This window comes from Artemia sp. Qi Xiang Cuo, chromosome 18, assembly GCF_049724085.1.
Source record: "Artemia sp. Qi Xiang Cuo chromosome 18, ASM4972408v1, whole genome shotgun sequence".
Classification (NCBI taxonomy): Eukaryota; Metazoa; Arthropoda; class Branchiopoda; order Anostraca; family Artemiidae; genus Artemia; species Artemia sp. Qi Xiang Cuo.
The window spans coordinates 59523898-59545478 of record NC_142811.1 but is presented as its reverse complement, the minus strand read 5'-3'; the positions used below and the strand labels follow the sequence as shown (position 1 = coordinate 59545478).

The 21581-nt window shown below is 35.1% G+C and overlaps 2 protein-coding genes across 2 annotated transcripts in view; both read right to left on the bottom strand.

Annotated features, from left to right (window-relative positions):
- The window catches only part of LOC148941711 (divergent protein kinase domain 2A), a 49967-nt gene extending 45334 nt beyond the window's left edge, over positions 1-4633 (bottom strand). The window contains exon 1 of the mRNA XM_089104309.1: positions 4300-4633. Coding sequence (XP_088960435.1) covers positions 4300-4617 — 318 coding nt within the window. The 5' untranslated portion in view covers positions 4618-4633. The remainder of the gene's footprint in view (positions 1-4299) is intronic.
- Positions 4634-8427: 3794 nt separating this feature from the next.
- Positions 8428-8952, bottom strand: LOC148941710 (protein CFDP2-like). The gene has a single exon (XM_089104234.1). It carries the CDS (start codon positions 8950-8952, stop codon positions 8428-8430), a length of 525 nt encoding a protein of 174 aa, XP_088960360.1.
- Positions 8953-21581: the final 12629 nt, after the last annotated feature.

Sequence of the window (21581 nt, the reverse complement as noted above, 5' to 3'; positions counted from 1 at the left end):
GAAAAATTAAAGAAGCAAAAAGAATTAAATGGTCACAAAAAGTTGAGTAGAGCTTGGCCAATGCAAGTTTATTATATTTACCTCTATTGGCAACAATCTCAGCATATCCTAATTTAATTTTCATATTAATATCTGAGACTGTGTGCTGGTGCAAGCTTGGAAGACTATTAGTAATAGAAATACCAAGCCATCAAAGAGAATCTACAAGAGGGATAGTAAAGCCACTACAGCAAAGGGAAGTGCTAGAAATGTTATTAAAGCAAACAAATTTACATTTATCTATGTTAAGAGAAAGGCCTATGTCTGAAAAAGAAGTGGCAACACAAGAAACAATGTTAGATAAATCAGTTTTAGTACAGCTTATAAGAAGCAGATCATCAACTTAAGCCAGGTATGAAACATCAGAAAAAGAGAAAGGCCTATGTCTGAAAAAAAAGTGGCAACACAAGAAACCATGTTAGATAAACCAGTTTTAGTACAGCTTATAAGAAGCAGATCATCAACTTAAGCCAGGTATGAAACATCAGAAAAACCAGAGAGATAGGTAGCCAATATCTTTGCCAGAATTCTTGGAATACATAAATTAAATAGGGTCAGAGATAAAACTCCACCTTGCCTTAAACCTCTTTTCAATTTAGTAATAGAAGCTGGCACAGATTTCAGCCAAAGAAAAGAAGAGTACCAGTACCAAAGAAGCAAAATAACCAATAGATTGACACCCCAACCACAAAGAGTAGAAAAAAGCTGACTATGACATACATTATCAAAAGCTTTTGACAGATCTATAGCACAAAGATATATACTCCTTTCCTTAGAAGAATTTTCAAGGAGCAAAGAAGATAACACATGATGTGCATGTGACAACCTACTCTGGGCTTAAATCCAAACTGGTTATCTCTCTCAAGCATATTATTAGTCACAAAAGGTAGTAGTATATGCTCAAGAACTGTAATGTGCAAAGTGTAAAGTGCAAGAGACAGTAATAGGTTGGTATGAAGAGCAAATTAAAGGAGAATTTCCCTTCTTCAAAATTGAAGAAATAGTACCACACAAAAAACTCTCCAGTACACTAGAAGTACAAATACACATCTGGAGAAGTAGGTATATATGGTCAATAAGGGGGGAGCAATCTAATAAAAGGTGAAATCTAGATACCATCATTATCAACATTATCTGATTTAAGTTTCTTAATTGCTTCAACTACAGATGAAAGAGAAATGGGAACACAAAGACGCCAAGATAGAGGGGTACTTTAGAAAAAATAGACGAGTAATGGCCATGCCAAGCAGATGCAGGAAGACAATCACTACTTGACATGTCACTTCTAATCAACTCAGAATTAATAACTTTTCACCATTCTCTCTTTGACACTGGAAAATCCATACCACAATAACACATTGACTTAAGATATTTTTTATATTCACTGCACATCATATGCTTAAGGTCAGCTACAATTCCACAAGGTGGTCTATACCATCCATTCCAGACTATTAACCAAAAGTTAGCTTTATATTTCAAAGTTTTTAAATTAGGATCTAAAGACCAAATAGATTTTTGCATACCACATCTAACATGTTGCAGTGGCACTGCAACTGCCTTGGCATCTTTTAGATATTTAATTATAATAGCAATACAGGTCCTTTTTGCAATTCACTTGTATAGAGCTCTGATGCAGATGATAGGGAAATAGCAGACAGCAGGCTTGTTAGTGTAAACACATAGAGAGGAACATCTGCTCTATTCTGATTACTTTTTTCAAATTATTTTGTAGACCAGGGTACTTTACAAATACTTGCAGGGTTTAAATTCAGCATAAGAGTAGGTGAGATAGGGAGATGGTCTTAGTCTTGTTCTTCAGCATGTACAAACACTATTAATGTAGTAATACTAGGTGAACAAATAGTGTGATCAATATTGCTCTTACTGCCTGAATGGTGAATATAAGAATACGGATGAGTTTTGGGTATAATATGATAAGCTGGAAGGCAATCCAACAACAAACCACTTCTCACTGATGAGTTATTTATATCTGTATTGAAGTCACCAATGATCATATAATTTAGAGAAATAGAAAGAATTTTTTCCACTAAAAACTTCAACGGGTATGCTAAACAAGGTTTAGCATATCTAGCCATTGGACTGGAAGAATGGTCATCATAAGGCAGATAAGAATTAATGAAAACTATAGTGCCCATATGAACAGCCAAAAAACTCATCCAAGTAAAAAATCACCAGCAAAACCAAATTAGGATTGCACTTAAAAACACAAGCTAGCCCACCAGATGGGCAGCCTCTTGTGGCTCTGCAGTAGTAAAAAACACATCATAATGAAGGAGCCAATGCAAAACATTAATGCTAAAGTCTGTAAGAAGATACAGGGCAGGACAGACTATTAGAAGCATGATTTTTACTACAGTTAGCACACTTGAGAGCAGTGCTACAAGGACTATCCATAGTAGAAAGATGTGGCCCAGCTCATCTGGCACATTTCAGGACATTGCTGGTGCAAGCACTTTGAAAGTGATCATATGATTGGCATTTGAAGCAGCATTTAGGTATTTCCTTAAATTTAAGAATTCAAAAAAATTCATATCCAACTTTAATTCCTTCTTTGCTTTAATTCTATATCCTTCTTTGAAATAAGCAGACTGAGTGAAGGAGTGTTCAAATTCAAGCTTGACTGGCATGGTCTGGCCCAGTCAATTTGCACTTTTTATACCTTGCAGTCTAATAATAACTGAAAGGTTGACATCAACTGGGAAACCTCTGAGAATCCCAAAAAAGTGCTTGGATTGTACTTTAACTATTGCTCCGGAAATAAAGTTTTGAACTGATGTACAAAAATCTTCAGTTGCAGATTTATCAATATTGACATACCATCTGTCTTTGACAGGTTTCACACTACAAACTAATTCATGCCCAGCTATTTGATTGAGAACAGTTTTGCATTTAATTGGATCAGACAGATCTGAAGGCACTTTAGAGACAATAACTGTTGGGTGAGTGTCAATTGCTGGGGTAGGTTGGGGAAGTTGAGGAAGATTCAAATGATAATTGTCAAGTTTCCCTGACATTTCAATAGCCACTTGTTGTAGCTCATTAAACTTAGAGAGTGAAGAAGTATAAGCATTTGCAGGGAGACATGGCACCTCTGTAGGTTGCTTTAACACAAACATAGGTACAAAAGTGTAGCTACTGTTAAGAGATCTTAACAGAGAAATAATGTCACTAAAATGATTAGAAAGTGCATTGTCCCCCTTATGTACTGGGCAATCCAATTCAGGTGCACTTATTTGCCACAGTAAACTTTTAGCTTCTTTGGCTATATTCACATCAAAAAACTCTATACCATGTCTTTTGATAATATCCTCCTCAATTCTGCTTAGCAAATTGCTTTGAATAAAGTTCAGAACCAGAGAATATACAGGTTCAGGCATTTCATCAAAGCTTTTCATGGCTATTGCAATCACCACACAAATTAAAAAGTCTCAATATTAATTGAAAAAAAAAATACTGAATTAATAAATATTGAAATATAGGTCAAACTAAAAGCAAAGTAGATTCCATTTTATAATCCTCTTAAAGCTAACTCAGGTCAACAACTCACTTGGAATAAATTATGACCTTACTAAAATAAATCCAGACAGGAATAATATCCAATTCAATTTTGGTGTTAGCTCACTGAACTCTGAAACAAAACTGGCATAACTTACTGTCCTTGCCCTGAGGGCTCTGGGGGATGTCATCTTCAGACATAATTTCCAGACCTTCCAACTAAATTGAACAAAATGGCTATCTCAAAACTTTGATTGGATATGTTTGAGGAAATGATGGGTGTGAGAGGGGTGTTAGTTTTACTCAAATCACCTTCAACTATTAAAAAGGGCACAACCCCTTCAAATTTCTAATCAAATGAGCCTAAGGCGGTAAAGTTCTACCAAATCATATTATTGACTTATGCATAAAGTGAATATACCACTTGATGCCTTTTTTTTATGTGATTACAAATATAGTTAATCATTTCTATTGGAAATGAACTTCAGCCCCCACCCCCTATATATGCCAATTCAGGGTATATATTTCTACAACCTAACCTAACCCTGAATTGGCATACATAGGGGGGGCTGAAATTCATTTCCAATAGAAATGATTATTATATTTGTAATCAGCAAAAAAAAAAGGCTAGGTTTCTTATAATGTAGAACTACTGAACTGACACCTCTTATACTAAACATTAATCACAGTTTTACCCTGAGCCCATGTTAACATAACCTAGAAATCAGCAAGCCAAAGACTTACAGGTGTGTTCCTAAAATCACCAAAGTAAACATTCCTTGCATTCATGAAACGCCCAATAGTGTACTGTGACCAGTCAACAAGTCTGATTTCACCAGTAATAATTGCAGGGCACATGTTTACACCATAGCAGGCAGGACATTTCTGCAAGTCTAGAAGATCTTTGTCTTTCAGGTCAACAAACACCGGGAAAGCGGTTTTATAAATACTAAGAAGACATGAAACACCCATAAGAGCAATTAAGTATGATTGCAAACTAATCTTCTTTCCTTTTAAGGGCATTATTAGACAAATTAAAGTGCTGCCAAATATGTGTTCCATATATTTTGTAAATTATGCTCTTGATGAAAGTGAGGCAATTTGCTTAATTTTCTTCAAAATTTTTTATTCAGATCTGTGCCCTACGCTCGAAAACTGAAAGCCATTATGTTGCACTGAATTTTGAACTTTAGTTGAACATAGTTGAGCTTTTGTTAAGTTCAAGCATTTTATGCTCCGTACTGGCAGTTTCTTGGGTAGTTATACCCTTGAAACCTAACGAACTTTTCGGAACTCTTGTCGCTGAGTAGAATCAGCCCATTGTCGCTGAAGGATGGTGACTATTTTACTTTTAGGATTCAAGAAGACGAAGGTGATCTTAGGCTATTTAAAAGGACATCCATTTGAGTTCCTTTTACAAATTTTGCGTGACAAAGAAACAAACTTTTGGTGCTAGGACCGTTTTAGAACTACACTTGAGTAGACTATAATCAAGTCAATCGGAGTTCAGGGCTTTTACCTATCTTTTGAGTCTATATACGAATTGTTTTTGCACGAAAAAATAAACCTAATACTTCCAAGAAAGAACAAAAAATTTAATTTTTTACGGTATCAGCTAGATATACTTCAATGCCATAACTTATAAATACTTGTTATAATAAAATAGATGAGATGATGAGATAGATGAGATACACATTTATTAAAAAAGAAAACAAACACTATTCGCCTTTCGCCTGCCAAGAAAGGCAATAAGCTTGAAAGGGCAAGCGAGGTTATCACTCTCAGCTAATTAAAACAACATTCATACCTTGCTACTCAACACACAAGAAACTTATCTGATGAAGGAATAACGGAAAAAAGAGAGAAAGAGGAAAAGACAAGAAGTAGATAGAAAAAAAAATACATGGCTGATCTTTGTAATTTTGATTATTTTAAGGATTGCTTTATAAAATTAAACATCATCATTTCGTAGCATAAGCTACTTAATGTAAGTATGCGAAATAAATACACCGATCTCTACTATTTTTATAAAAATATTAATTTATTTGTAATTAGTAGATTAGGTCGAATTGATTATTTCTAAACCGTGTTGTAAAAAATGCCCAGCAAAGAAGGTAATAATTTCGACAATTTGGAAGTGAAGTAAGATCTATTTTGCAAGGAGGAATTAGAGATAATGCTAAAAGGGTTACAAAATTATAAGGTCATGTGGTCATAGTGTCATAGATCGCTTTTGTAATTTAGCGTTTATGAAGTCAGACATAAAACACTGAAGATTACGAGTATTATTTTTGAAAACGAGGAATCACTTGTCTTTTTAAGGAATTATAACTAAAACTCTTTGAAAAAGAAGTGATAAGAATGAGTATAGTAATGACAGAGGTATTTGGACTGGTTTTGTCGGAAATTACCTTACCCTTAATGGTTAAATGATCTTGTCGGAAATGAACTTAAATCCTTCTGTAGCTTCGGAGGCAAACGAGGCATCGACGAAGAGACGCCAGTCGTCTTTCAAATGGATTGCTGCCATAAAATCTACCCAATGGAGTTGAATGGACGTATTCGTGTTGAGAAGGTCCCTCTGCTATGTTCGGCGTAGTGTGTTGTTTGGTTTTCCCCTTCGTCACGTTCCTGTTGGTTGCAGCTGAATGATTGACTTTGGTGTTCGGTCGTGTTTCATTGGTATAACATCTCCCAAGTATTTCCATTTTCGGGTCCTGATCATGTCGATGACTAGAGGTTGCCCAGTAATTTGGCGTATTACGTAGTTTGAGACGTGTTGTGTCCATTTTATGTTGAGGATTTTTCACAGACAATTGTTCTCAAAGGCTTAGAGTCTTTTATCTTGCTGCTGATTTAACTGCCAGCATTTGCTTCCATACAACATAAGTGGGAGGATGTAACTGTTTAAGACTCGAAGTTTAGCCAGTTTGAGAGCTTTTGTGCCAATAGCCTGTCTAATACGAGTATGGATCTCTTTGTCTATTGGCTCTGTGTTCTCTACTGTGCTTCCCAAATATTTAAACTGAACAGCCCATTCTATATCCTCGTTGCCGCACTTTATGTTGAGGGGAATACCGTGACAGCCATACCTTCAGTTTTTGATGCATTTATCTTGAAGCCAAACCGTAGTGCATTTTTTCTCACAACATCCAAGAACTGTCGGAGTTTCTACTTATCTGATTTGAGCAGACTGATTTTGTCTGCGAAGTTTATATCTCCAATCCTCTTTTCATTTCTGATTCGGATTCCGTAATTCGTGCATCTGCGGAGGATAAAATCTAATACCAGTATGAAGAGAGTAGGGGACAGCACACATCTTTGCTTTACTCCAGAGATGATCCTGAAATATCTAGATTGACCTTCACTCATTTGTATGCAACGCTCCGTGCCTTCGTACAGGGCGATAATTAGCCTTACGAGTTTGTTAGGGAGACCGTAGTGCTTCAGGATTTTCCAGAGCGTATCTCGATGGACATAAGCAAATCCTTTCTCGAAGTCTATGAAAATTAGATATAGCTTCTGTCTCCACTCGTTTATGCAAAAATCAGATTTGCACAGGAACTGCTTGAGTAGAAACCATGTTTTTCGTTCCTTAAATGCTTGCCGATCGTTTGATGGATATGGTGCAGAATTATGAGGGCAAGAATCTTTCCCGGAATAGAGAGCAAACTAATGCCTCGCTAGTTGTCGCATAGCATGACATCAGCTTTTTTGAATAGTTTCACAAGGGTACTGCACATCCATTCTTTTGGAAAACCCTCAGCAACTCATATCGTGCTAAACAGCAGAATCCAGGTTTTGACACAGGATCTAACAGACATTTTTAGCATTTCAATGGAAAATCTATCGTTTTCTGAAGCTTTTCCATTCTTAAGCTTCTTTCACTCAGAGACTATCTCGGTTTCTGTAGGAGGATCGGTGTCGATTTCAAGAATAGGCAAAGGAGTCTCCGGTATATTGGACGATTAATCGGTTCTGGACGGTTTAAGACGCTTTCGAAATGGTTGACCCAGACTTTTTCTATCTCTTTCTGTTCTGTGATTATTCTTCCGTTGTTGTCCTTGGCAGGACCTTCAGATTTTTGCCACTTGCCGATCATCTCGTTAGTGATCCTGTATACCGTCTTAGAATCTCATTTTTTTTGTTGCCGTCTCTGCTTCCGCTGCCTTTCTCTCCAGGAAAGTCCTTTTGTCAAATCTCACACTTTTCTTTACGTGCTTGCCTTTATCTCTATACGCCTGCAGCTTCATCACTGCATCATTCTGGAACCCTACTGAAACTAAATGTTGTTTCAGAGGTTTTCTTTCATGAATCAAGTTCCATGTTTTATCAAAGATCCACTGGTCTTTGTGTCTTTTTTTTTATGTCCAAATACTTTCTTTGCAACATCGTTGAAAGTGTTGTTTATGCTACTCCATATACTGTATAGTGTCTCCCTCTCCTTAACCCAGATGGCAAACAGCCTTAAAGCTGTTGTGGAGACCCAAAAAGAATTTCCTCCTAACTTCCGGTTTAGCGAGCTTATTAGTGTCATATAAGGGCATCAAGGGATCTGTCTTCTTTTTCGGTGTCTTTAGTTTGAGCACTACCTTAGCGCTACAGAGAAAGTAGTCTGAGCCAGCGTCAGCTGCGCTGATTGTCCCTACGTGTTTGACACTTGATAGCCATTTTCTGTTTATAAGAAAATGGTCGATCTGATTTCTTATTATGCTGTAAGGAGAGGTCTATGCGTACCTGTGGGTATTCTTGTTATGAAACTGTATTCCACCAACCAGGAGATCATTTGTGGAAGCGAAGTATATAAGTAGGGCTCTATTTTCATTTTGGTCGCCGAGATCATATAGGCCAAGTACTTCTGGGCAGTAGGATCTATCGTTGCCTACTTTGGTGTTGAAGTCTCCAGTGATTATAACCAAATATAACATCATGACGGGGTATATCCTTGGAGACTGAGTTAAGGGTGTCATAGAAACACTCTTTAACCACCTGTTCAGCATCATTCGTTGGTGCATAGCAGGTGACTACCGTCACTTTAATGTGGTGGCCCTGGAACCTCACAAACATTACTCTTTCATTGACAGGAGTGCAGCTGATGAGGGGTTTTTCTGCCCCTCGGGACATTACCATTGCTTCTCGTTTCTTTTCGGGTCCACTGAAGATTATTGTTTGGGCATTATCGAGATTCTCTTTGCCAAAACTGGTCCATCTCACTTCTGACAGTGCTACTATATCAAGATTATTGGCAGCTACTTCTTGGAGGACCTGCTCGGTTTTGGTGAGCTGCCACATTGTCCGTACATTCCAAAAACCAAATCTAAGAGGCAGTGTCGTGTCCATAAAATCAGTCCGAGGGTCATTCCTTGCTGTCGTCATCTGAAGGGTTTTATTCTTCATCGATTTTTGACTTACTGATTGGTTTTGACGGGAGAGGGACGCAAATCCTCTGCCTAACCTTCCTCCTTTTTCCAGGTTTTGGACTGGCTGCACTTTTGTACAGGATGAGTTAATAAATTGTCGGAGATAGATCACATTATTTTATGATACATCATATGGTGGTTATGAGATTAGAAATAAACTACTGAAGATTATGAACACGATTTCTGAAAAAGGGATTTTTTAAAAAAATACCAAGCGATTTTAGGAAAGTTTCAGTTAAACCCCTGTTTAAGAACGGTGATAAGAGTGAGTGTGGTAACTATAGAGCCAGTAGCTTGGTTTCTGTAGGTAGCAAATTACTTAACATGATGATACTTTTTAGACTGAGAGATGTTGTAGATTAAGTTTTATAAGCTGAACATTGTGGCTTTAGGAAGGGGAGGGGATGTAATCACAAAATTATCTCTATTATATTAATAATTGGGAAGTTTCTAAATCATCAAATCCATTTACCTCTCAGCCTTAGAAATCATGAATTGGCCGTAGCCTTGTTTGGTATTCCAAATAACCTAATCAAAGAGAAAGGTGCCACGTGCTACAATAATACTACAATTAAAGAAGGAATTAAGATATATAGTTGGTCTGATGCGATATCAGATTAACGCTACAGCGCTGGCTATAGTAAAGAGCCCAAAACCTTCTGTGTATTATTATTTGTTTATTCATAGTTCTTTTTTATCCAGAGGACTTCATATTACTTCTGATCATATAATCAGAGACATTTGATTAAAGACATCTGATCAAAATTTGGGAATAGCCATCTTGTTCAAAATAGTCGGAAAGTCAAATATCTATGCCTCTGGGGATGATAACCCCCTGGGGTAGGCGTTGTAAGTTTTATAAGTTGGCCATTAATATGAGTTATATAAGTTTATATGTAAGGCTCATTATTGGGAAAAAGGCACATGTTTGAATCTGAGTCTCCAAAGAAGCTAAGAGTATTAAGGCAAAACTTTAAAATGTTTGGGGGGATGTCAAACAAAATTAAAACATACTATATGTAGGAGGGCTGACAAAAGGACACAACAGCAATATCTAATGAAATGACAAAAGTAGGCAAGGTACGAAGTGTTTTTTTTTGTTCTTAGGTCTTGATGTGATTTCAATCTGAATAGAAAGCGTCGTTTTCTTTTCTACTCATAAATTCTTTTGACAAGCCTAGGTAAAGTCTAGACTGAGGGGGGTAGAGGTTGGTTTTGGAATAGAGTCCTGTTATATTTGAGATATCTTTCCAAAGTGTATGTAAGAGTTTAAAAAAACAATTTTGGGCTTGATGACGGGTCATTATGGCGGCAACCTGGGCCAAATAATTTGGCATATACATAGAATAGAAAGTACACATTTCGAATCCCTACTGGTTATCAGAAATTAGAAAAGGCAAAACACGTAGAACCCGTGGCGTGTCAGAGTTGATCATGGTACTATATTCGTGGGTTCAGGACTGGCCCTGGTAGCACAATAGCTTGCAATCATAAGTAACATAATAGGCTACAAGAAACTTTGAACCGTCTCGACCACTATACCGAGCCCTAGTATCATCAAAAGTGGCACTGGGGGTGCTTTGCACCGTACGAAGGTGGCACCAGGTAATTACACTGGCGTAACTGGGAACAAAACTGGTTCCCATATCTGGAATCGAACCCGGGGGTGCTGGTTGAAAGCCAGCTATCCAATAATATAAAATAAAAGAATTTCAGGTCAGATGTCAGAAAGACTGCGGGGACAGCTTCCCCCTGCCTATGCCTAGAAGTAGTAAGGCTATAATAGACGCAAATTACAAAAGGAATTACACAAGAATATACAGTGCTGTTTCAACGGTATTTGCATTACCACGGGCATGTATCTATTACTACGGAAGGGACATGCCTTACCAGACCGGTTTCTATGTCAACACTCTGACACTTAGGTTTTGATAATGTTATCCGACGTATCCAGAAAAGGATGTTGATATAGAATTTAATCACTCTGATGCTTAGATTTTTATAATGTTATCCGACGTATCCAGCATAGGATGTTGATAAAGAATATGTTCACTCTGATACTTAGATTTTGACAATGTTATCCGAAGCATCCGACAAAAGATGGTGATAAAGAATTTATTCATTCTAATACAGATTTTTTCAATGTTATCCGACGTATCCGACAAATGGTGTTGATAAGAAAAATGTTAATAAGGAATTTATTCAATCTGATAATTAGATTTTGTCAATGTTATTAAACGTATCTGTCAAAACACATTGATAACGAATTTATTCAGTCTGATGCTTAGATTTTGTCAATTTTATCCGATGTATCTGACAAAAGAGGTTGAAAATTTTTTTTTTCACTCTGATACTTAGAATTTGTCAATGTTATCCGACGTATCCGACAAATAATTTTGATAAAGAATGTTAATAAAGAATTTATTCACTCCGAATAATTAGATTTTGACAATGTTATCATACATATCCATCAAAGGACATTGATAAAGAATTTGTTCACTCTGATGCTTAGATTTTCTCAGTTTTATCAAGCGTATCTGACAAAAGACGATGATACAGATTTTATTCACTCTGATATTTAGATTTTGTTAATGTTATCTGATGTAACCGACAAAGGAAGTTGATAAAAGAATGTGTTCACTATGATGCTTAGATTTGGTCAATGTTATCAAAAGTATCTGGCCAAAGACATTGATAAAATATTTATTCACTCTGATGCTTAGTTTTTTTCAATTTTATGAGTCATATCCGAGAAAAGACAACGATAAAGAATTTATTCGTTCTGATACTTAGATTTTATCAATTTTATCTCGATCTATCTGACAAAAGATGTTAATAAAGAATTTATTCATTCTAATACATAGATTTGTCAATGTTATCCAACATATCCGACAAATTATATCGATAAAGAATATTAATGAAGAATTTGTTCACTCTGGAACTTAAATTTTATCAGTGTTATCAAGAGTATCTGTCAAAAGACATTGATAAAGAATTTATTCACTACGATACTTAGATTTTCTCAAATTTATCAGCCATATCTGACAAAGGGCGATGATAAAGAATTTATTCGCTCTGATACTTAGATTTCGTGAATGTTATCTGATATATCCGACAAAAGAAGCTGATAAAGAATTAATTCACTATGATATGATAAATTATTTATTCACTCTGATACTTAGAATTTGTGAATTTTATCTGATGTATCCGAGAAATGAAGTTGATAAAGAATTTATTCACTATGATACTTATATTTGGTCATTGTTATGAATCATATCTGTCAAAAGACATTGATAAAGAATTTAATCACTCTGATACTTTGATTTTCTCAATTTTATAAAGCATATCTAACAAAAGACGATGATAAAGAATTTATTGACTCTGATACTTAGATTTTGTGAATATTATGTGATGTATCAGACTAAAGAAGTTGATAAAGAATTTATTCACTCTGATACTTAGATCTTGACAATGTTATCCGACGTATCCGACAAGAGATGTTGATAAAGAATTTATTCAATCTGACACTTAGATTTTGTCAATTTTATCCGATGTATCTGACAAATATGTTGATAGAAAAAATTTATTCACTCTGATACTTATATTTTGTCAATTTTATCCGATGTATCTGACAAAAGATGTTGATAAAGGATTTATTCATTCTGATACTTAGAATTTGTCAATTGTATCCGACGTATCCGACAAATGATGATGATAAAGAATAATAATAAAGAATTTGTTCACTCTGATACTTACATTTTGACAATGCTATCAAACGTATCCGTCAAAGTATATTGATAAAAAATTTGTTCACTCCAATGCTTAGATTTTCTCAGTTTTATTAAGCATATCTGACGAAAGACGATAATAAAGAATTTATTCACTCTGATAGTTAGATTTTGTGAATGTTATCTGATGTAACCGACACAGGAAGTTGATAAGAGAATCTAATCACTCTAATACATAGATTTTGATAATTTTAATCGACGTATCCAGCAAATGATGCTGATAAAGAATTTATTCACTATGATACTTAGAATTTCTCAATTTCATCCAACGTATCCAACAAAAGGACGATGATAAAGAATTTATTCATCCTAATACATGGATTTTGTCAATGTTATTCGACTTTTCCGACAAATGATATCGATAAAGAATGTTAACAAAGAATTTGTTCACTTTGATACTTAAATTTTGTCAGTGTTATCAAACGTATCTGTCAAAGGACATTGATAAAGAATTTATTCACTTTGATACTTAGATTTTGTGAAGGTTATCTGATGTATCCGACAAAAGAAGTTAATAGAGAATTTATTCACTATGATGCTTAGATTTGGTCAATGTTATCAAACACATCTGTCAAAAGACATTGAAAAAGAATTTATTCACTCTGATGCTTAGATTTTTTCAATTTTGTCAATCATATCAGAGAAAAGACAATGATAAAGAATTTATTCCCGCTGATACTACCTAACGTATCTGCCAAATGATATTGATAAAGAATTTATTCGTTCTAATTCTTAGATTTTATCAATTTTATCCCGGCCTATCCGACAAAAGATGTTGATATAGAATTTATTCATTCTAATACATAGATTTTGTCAATATTATTCGACGTATCCGACAAATGATATCGATAAAGAATCTGAATAATGATTTTGTTCATTCTGATACTTAAATTTTATCAGTTTTATCAAAAGTATCTGTCTAAAGACATTGATAAAGAATTTATTCACTCTGATACTTAGATTCTCTCAATCTTATCAAGCATATCTTATAAAGAACGATGATAAAGAATTTATTCACTCTGATACTTAGATTTTGCGAATGTCAGCTGATGTTTCCGACAAAAGAAGCTGATAAAGAATTTATTCACTATGGTATGATAAAGTATTTATTCACTCTGATACTTAGATTTTGTGAATGTTAGCTGATTTATCCGACAAATGAAGCTGATGAAGAATTTATTCAATCTGATACTTATAGTTAGTCAATTTTATCCGATGTATTTTACAAAGATGGTGACAGAAAAAATTTATTTACTCTGATACTTAGATTTTGTCAATGTTATCCTATATATCTGACAATAGATGTTGATACAGAATTTAATCACTATGATACTTAGGTTTTGATAATGTTAACCGACATATTCGGCAAAGGATGCTCATAAAGATCCTGTTCGCTCTGATACTTAGATTTTATTAATTTTATCCGACGTATCGGACAAAAGGATGATGATAAAGAATTAATTCATTCTAATACATAGATTCTGTCAATGTTATCTGACGGATCCGACAAATGATATGGATAAAGAATGTTAATAAAGAATTTGTACACTCCGATACTTCAATTTTGTCAGTGATATCAAACGTATCTGGCAAAAGACATTGATAAAGAATTTATTCACTCTTATACTTGGATTTTCTCAATTTTATCAAGCAAATCTGACAAAGGACGATGATAAAGAATTTATTCACTCTGATACTTAGATTTTGTGAATGTTATCTGATAGATCCGACAAAAGAAGTTGATAAAGAATTTATTCACTATGATACTAAGATTTTGTCAGTGTTATCAATTGTATCTGTCAAAAGACATTTACAAAGAATTTATTCACTCTGTTACTCAGATTTTCTCAATTTCATCAGGCATATCTGACAAAGGACGATGATAATGAATTTATTCACTCTGATGCTTAGATTTAGTCAATTGTATCCGATGTATCTGACAAAGATGTTGATAGGAAAAATTTATTCACTCTGATACTTATATTTTGTCAATGTTATCCCATTTATCTGACAATAGATGTTGATACTGAATTTCTTCACTCTGATACTTAGGTTTTGATAATGTTAACCGACATATCCGACAAAGGATGTTGATAAAGACTCTATTCTCTCTGATACTTAGATTTTATCAATTTCATCCTGACCTATCCGACAAAAGATGTTGATAAAGAATTTATTCATTCTGATACTTTAGATTTTCTCTATGTTAGCCTATCTATCCGACATATGGTGTATGCAAATTCTTTTTCTTATACCTCTGATGTTTTAATAGACATTCTAAACGTTTGATATGCTAGAATACTCTAAAAATAATTAACCCGTAACAATGTAATGCATAATTTATTTTAATGAAATAATGACATGTAGAATATTAATGTAAAAAATATATTATTATACATTATTAATATCAATGAACAACTTTCGACATTTTGAATCTGTTCCGTAAAATAGTGCAAATTCCTTTTCCTACACCTCCGATGTTTAAATAGACATTCTAAACGTTTGATATGCTAGAATACTCTAAAAATAATTAACCCGTAACAATGTAATGCATAATATATTTTTAATGAAATAATGACATGAATATTAATGCAAAAAATAAATTATTATACATTATTAATATCAATGAACAAGTTTGGAAATTTTTAATCTGAAACATAAAATAGTTCACCATGTTCTCTCTTGATAGTGTCCTCTGTATAGATATCCATCTTGTCTATGTCTCATCTTTAGATCTTTCTTTTCTGTCGTATCGAACCTCCTTTTGTGAGAGCTCCCTTGTGTGCTCCTGATCTTCCTTGTAATGGAGAGGATGTCCTTTGTTTGTATTGTTTCTTGTGATACTACTCACTCTCTTCCAGTGCAGAAACTGATGAGCCTACCCTTTTTCTCACCATTTCATCAAAGATTCTTCTTCTCATTTCTTGCAGATTGTCTTTTTGTATTTCATTTTCCAGGATTTCTAAATTTGCTGCATTACTCTCATATGAATTACTGAAGTCATGATTTGGCCATTACAAATAGCACACTCATAATAAAAAGATATTTCGAACTCAATACTTTGATTCATGTTAAAGTCTGCTGTGTTGTTGATTGATGTAACCTTAGTTCTCAAATGGTACAGCAGCATAGTGTCGATAACCTACCATAGAGTACCACTGGGAAAGCCGCGTCGTGTCTATGAATAAGCATAGAGTACGATTGGTAGAACCGCAAACATATTTCATGTCATTTTAAGATACGTAAGAAAAAAAGCTAAATAATTTCCAAGCCCCCCAAAAAATTAAGTAAAAAAGAGTGCTACTACAATCATTATTTTTCTAATAGTAAAATTCACTACTAACATTTCTATATCATTCTCATCTTGAATTTGGAAAATATTAAATGCGAATTTTTTATGTTTTAAGTCTGTTTTGTCATTCTAAGACATGTAAAAAAGTTGAAAAAAAATTCCATGTTAAGAAAAAATTAAAAAAGTTAAAAAAAATTTAAAGAAAAGTATAAAAAATGGGGGGAGGGCCTAAATAGTTGGAGGGAGAAGGCCCCATTGAGGTTGGGGATAGGGGACCCTTGGATGCTGAGGTCCTTAGTGGTTAGGGTCATAGTTGGTTGTGGTCCTTGACGGTTCAAACCCATAATCATCTCACTAGTTAATTTCTAAGGATTTCTAAGGATTTCTAAGGATTTTTCTGAATTTCTCTATTAAAATTATTTTCTTGGCATCTACATCTTTTTTAGGTTTCAACTTTTTAGTATACCCCAATGCTAAGGCATATTTTATATTAATAACACTACTCAAATGGTACTTGTGTATTATACAGAACACAGTCGAGGAGTAAAGCTAGATCAAGGCATAAGGTCACCTTGGCCCCTATGACTATTAGTTTCAACTTTTTAGCATACCCCAATGCTAAACCATATCTTATAGTGGCAACACTATTCAAATGATAGTTATGTATTATACAGAACACAGCCAAGAAGTACAGCCAAGTTAAGTCCCACTATCACCTTGTCAACATTAATCGTTTCCGTAGATTGATATCAATGATGTTATTCCAAATTTATTTTAAATTGCGTAAGAGTTAGCACCCCCTTCGGGCTTACCTTAACTGGTAAGCATTTTAACCCTTTTACCACTTTCATACAATCCAATTAAAATAATCGAGCTCTGTTTCACCCCTATTATTCAATCACCAAGTAAGATCATTCAGAACCGAGTTATCCCAATGGAATACCTTTTTTCGCAAATTGAGTTAGCTTCCGCAAATGACATAACTTTTAAGTTGAAAAAATTATGCCTGTACCATACCATTCATTGTTCTGTAATTACCAATGATGCATTCTTAACCAATGGAATACCTTTTTCGCAAATTGAGTAATAGATGCACGCCCGTGGTAAGGCATGTACTGTTGAAACTGCACTGTATATTCTTGTGTAATTCTTTGTGTAATTCGCGTCTATTATAGCCTTACTACTCCTAGAGCCACCACTGAATGTATATTATGTATTCGGTCCATTTTTTTAAATATGGGAATTATCATTGGGTATGATTGGGTATAAAATGTTTGATACTGGTTTTACTCAAAAAGGCCAAGCGCATTTAGGTGAGGTTTCTGGGAAAATTGAAGGTCGTGCTGAGCTATAAAAAGACACTGTCTACATCCAAGTTATCAAAAAGGCTTACCTGCAATATTTTAGGAACGGGTAAAGGTAATTACTTGAACCTTCCAGGGCAACTACTACTACGACTGCTTCTGTGACTGCTACTGCAACTACATGTGACTATTACTTCAACTACTTGTGACTACGACTATTTTCGCTAGCAAATACTTTCAGGAATTTGTGAGAGGGATATTGATCAGCATCAATACACACTAGGTCTAAAATCAAAACAAAAAAAATCCGACAATTTCGAGTTGGATTTTTTGGATTTTGAGTTGGATTTTGAACCAAATCAAAAGACTTTGTTTGCATGTCAGTATATCAGCGATATCTAAAGGCTGGCTCAGTGTGTTAAGCTGAAACTTATAGAGGATGTTCAGGGAGATGTTCAAAAGTGATCTGAGGGTGGTACGCTCCTATCCAATTACCCTATTTAAATGTCCCTCCCAAACACTGGCCACAATTCTGAAAGAAAAATATTTGTTAAAATAGCCAAAAGATCTGCTAACTATGTCTCTGTGAATACCATACCACCCACTGCCTCTGAGGTATGGATTGTAAATTGTGTAATTTGTCTGCTGTTAATATTATCATTAAAGGAAGGATAATTTTTGACCGTGGGTGTGTCTAATAAAGGATTTTAATTTGAAGCTTCAGGGATTTTAAAGGAGATGCTGAACCAAATCAAAAGATACTATTTCGGTGTGTCAAGAGACACTATATCCAGGAAAGAAATATGTAATATCTTAGGAAGCTCTAAGGTTATTAACTAGAAGCTTTCAGAGCTTCTAGTTACTATTATTGCTGTGGTTTCCAAGTGCGACTGGTTGAAACTGTAATTATGACTACTTCCGAGAGTAAGAACTTGCGATTGTGGGTAAGAACTCAAAACGAGCAGAAATTAACAAGAGTTTGGCTCAAAACTCCTATGCCTTTCCAAGGCCAGAACATAATTTGCACTTTACTGAAAAGAATATAAATGTTATTACTTTTATAACTTTAATAAATCAAATAATATTAAGATTTTGATTACTAAATATCAGTAAATGTATATTAAACTGACAATGTACTTTCATTTGTATTTTTTCAGTAAAGTGCAAATTATGTTCTGGCTTTGGGAAGGCATAGGGGTTTTGAGCACTACTTATGTTAATTTCTGATAGTTTTGAGTTCGACTCATGTATGTCTTGCGATATCTGCTCGGTTTGGGTTTCGTGTATTTATCGAGGCTGAGTTCTGGAAACTTTCCACTAGGTAGATTATTATATTTTATTTTTGCTCATTTTTGGTTTAATGTAGTTCTTTACTTATCATTGAAAAACTTATTTTGTGGGGAAAGTTTTTTTAATTCATTTCTGTTCGTTTTATATTGACATAGTCTTTTCAGGGAAAAAGAAAATAATAATACTTTAAATATTTTCGTTTTTTTAAGACTTTATAGTTTGGCCTACTATTTGTATGCTGGAGAAAATTTTTTAGTAATTTTTAACAACATACATCCTTTTAAAAGCCTGGACACAAATAACAGTGTTTAATTTAGTTTCATATCTACTATAGATGACCTGAAATGGAAAACTTGATTCCATTCGGAAAGAAATCTGTTAAATTTCTTTGATAGCTTGGAAACACTCTATTTTGATTTGGTTAAATTTTAAGAGCAGAAGCAGCCTCAAAAGTTTGAACATAATACCCTCAGCCGTTCTTGGGATACTGCTGAGATACCTTTTTGAGAATTAGCATTAACACAGTGCATTTTGATTTAATCTTATGGCAACATTTAGTTTTCAAACATAAAGTCAAATGGGAGGGTGGGCCTGGGAGGGGTATTAGTTTCCCTCCAATCACTTTCGACTATTAAAAAGGGCATCAGCCCTTTCTATTTTCAATCGAATGAGCCATTTTCGAAGTTCCTATGACAACTCCTTTGATACGAAGTGCCCTGGTCTAAACAACGACTAACATAATAATACATTATACCCACATCGATCTTTACTATAAAAATGTCAAGCCTTCCAATTATTTTCGACTATTAAAAAGGGCACTAGGCCTTTCGAATTTCAATCAAATGAGCCTTTTTCGAGTTTCTACGACAACACTTCCTATAAAAACCTTATATGACCCCAGGGCATAAATTACAACTCTTACCCTAAGGACTGTGAGGGTGGTTGTCATCCTCTAAGACCTAATTTCCAGAACTTTCAACTACGTTACACAAAATTGCTATCTCAAAATTTTGATTGGATGTGTCTGAGAAAATGGTGGGCGTAAGAGGGGCGTTAGTCTTTCTCCAATCACTTTCAACTATTAAAAAGGCACTAGCCCTTTCCATTTCAAATCAAATGAGCCCTTTGGAAGTTTCTACGACAACGCTTTCCATAAAAACCTTATATGCCCCCCAGGGAATAACTTACAAACCTCGCCCTGAGGGCTGGGTGGGGGGTTGTCATCCTCACAGACCTAATTTCCAGAACTTTCTACTACGTTGAACAAAATGGCTTTCTGAAAATTTTGATTGGATGTGTTTGGGGTATGGTGGGCGTGAGAGGGGGGCTAGTTGCCCTCCAGTCACTTTTGACTATTAAAGAGGGCACTAGCCCTTTCAGTTTCCAATTGAATGAGCCCCTTTTGAAGTTTTTATGAAAAATCTATCATTAAAAACCTTATATGCCCCCTGGGCATAACTTACAACCTTTGCCCTGGGGACTCTTGGGGGTTTGTCATCCTTAAATACATAATTTCCAGAGCTTTCAACTACGTTGAACAAAATGGCTATCTCTATGCTTTTATTGAATGTGTTTGGGGAAAAGTTGGGCGTGAGAGGAAATGGAGGGGAAATGGAGGGGGTCAACTACTCTCCACTCAATTTTCACTATTAAAAAGGGAAATTTCAATTCCCAAGCAATGAGCCCCTTTTGAAATTTCTACAACAACTTTCTATATAAACCTTATATGTCCCCAGGGCACAAATTACAACCCTTGCACTGAAAGCTCTGATGGGGTTTTTATCTTAAAAGACCTAATTTCCAGAACTTTTGACTACGTTGAACAAAATAGATATCTCAAAATTTTGATTAGATGTGTTTGGGGAAATGGTGGGTAAGAGAGGGGTGTTAGTTGCCCATTTCAATAAAAACCTGATATGCCCCAAGGGTATAACTTATAACCCTTGCCCTGAAGACTATGGGGAGAATGTCCTGCTCAAAGGTATAATTTCCTGAACTTTAAACATAGTGGAACAGAATGGCTATCAAGAAATTTTGATCAGATATGTTTACGGAAATGGTGGGCGTGGAAGGTGTCTTTGGTGCTTTCCAATCACTTTCGATTAGTAAAAGGGCCACAAGCCATTCCAATTTCCAATCAAATGAGTCATTTTTGAAACTTTTACGATAACAGATTCAGTAAAAGCCTTATATGCCCCCAGGGCAAAACATAAAACTCTTGCCCTGAGGAATATGGGGGAGTGTCAAACTGAAAAATATAATTTCTATCTGGAAATCCAAAACACTTTTTAAAAAGGCTATCTAAAAATTTTGATTGGATGTGTTTGGGGAAAAGGTGGGCGATAGAGGGGGGCTAGTTGCCCTCAAATCACTTTCGACTATTAAAAAGGGCACCAGACCTTTGGATTTCCAATTGAATGAGCCATTTTTCAAGTTTCTATGACAAAGATTTCAATAAAAACTTATGTGCCCCCAGGGCATAACTTGTAACCCTTGCTCTGAAGACTTTGGGGGGAGTGTCCTGCTCAAAGGTATAGTTTCCTGAACTTTAACTGCGCGGAACAAAATGGCTATACCAAAATTTTGATTGGGTGTGTTTGGGGAAATAGTGGGCTTGGAAGGAGTGTTAGCTACCTTCCAGTTAATTTTGACTATTAAAAAGGGCACTAGCTATTACAACATCTAATCAAATGATCCCTTGTTGAACTTTCTACGAAAATATGTTCAATGAAAATCTTATATGCCCCCATGGCATAAATTACAACCCTTGTCCTGACGGCTATGAGGGGGTTATCATCATCAAAGACCTAATTTCCAGAACTTAAAACTACGTTAAACAAAACGGCTATCTCAAAATTTTGATTGGATGTGTTCGGGGGAATGATGGGCGTTGGAGGGGAGGGGCTAGTTGCCCTTCAATCACTTTCGACTA

Coding starts and splice junctions, on each gene's coding strand:
- LOC148941710 (XM_089104234.1), bottom strand. CDS start 8,952: ATGAAGAATAAAACCCTTCAGATGACGACAGCAAGGAATGACCCTCGG.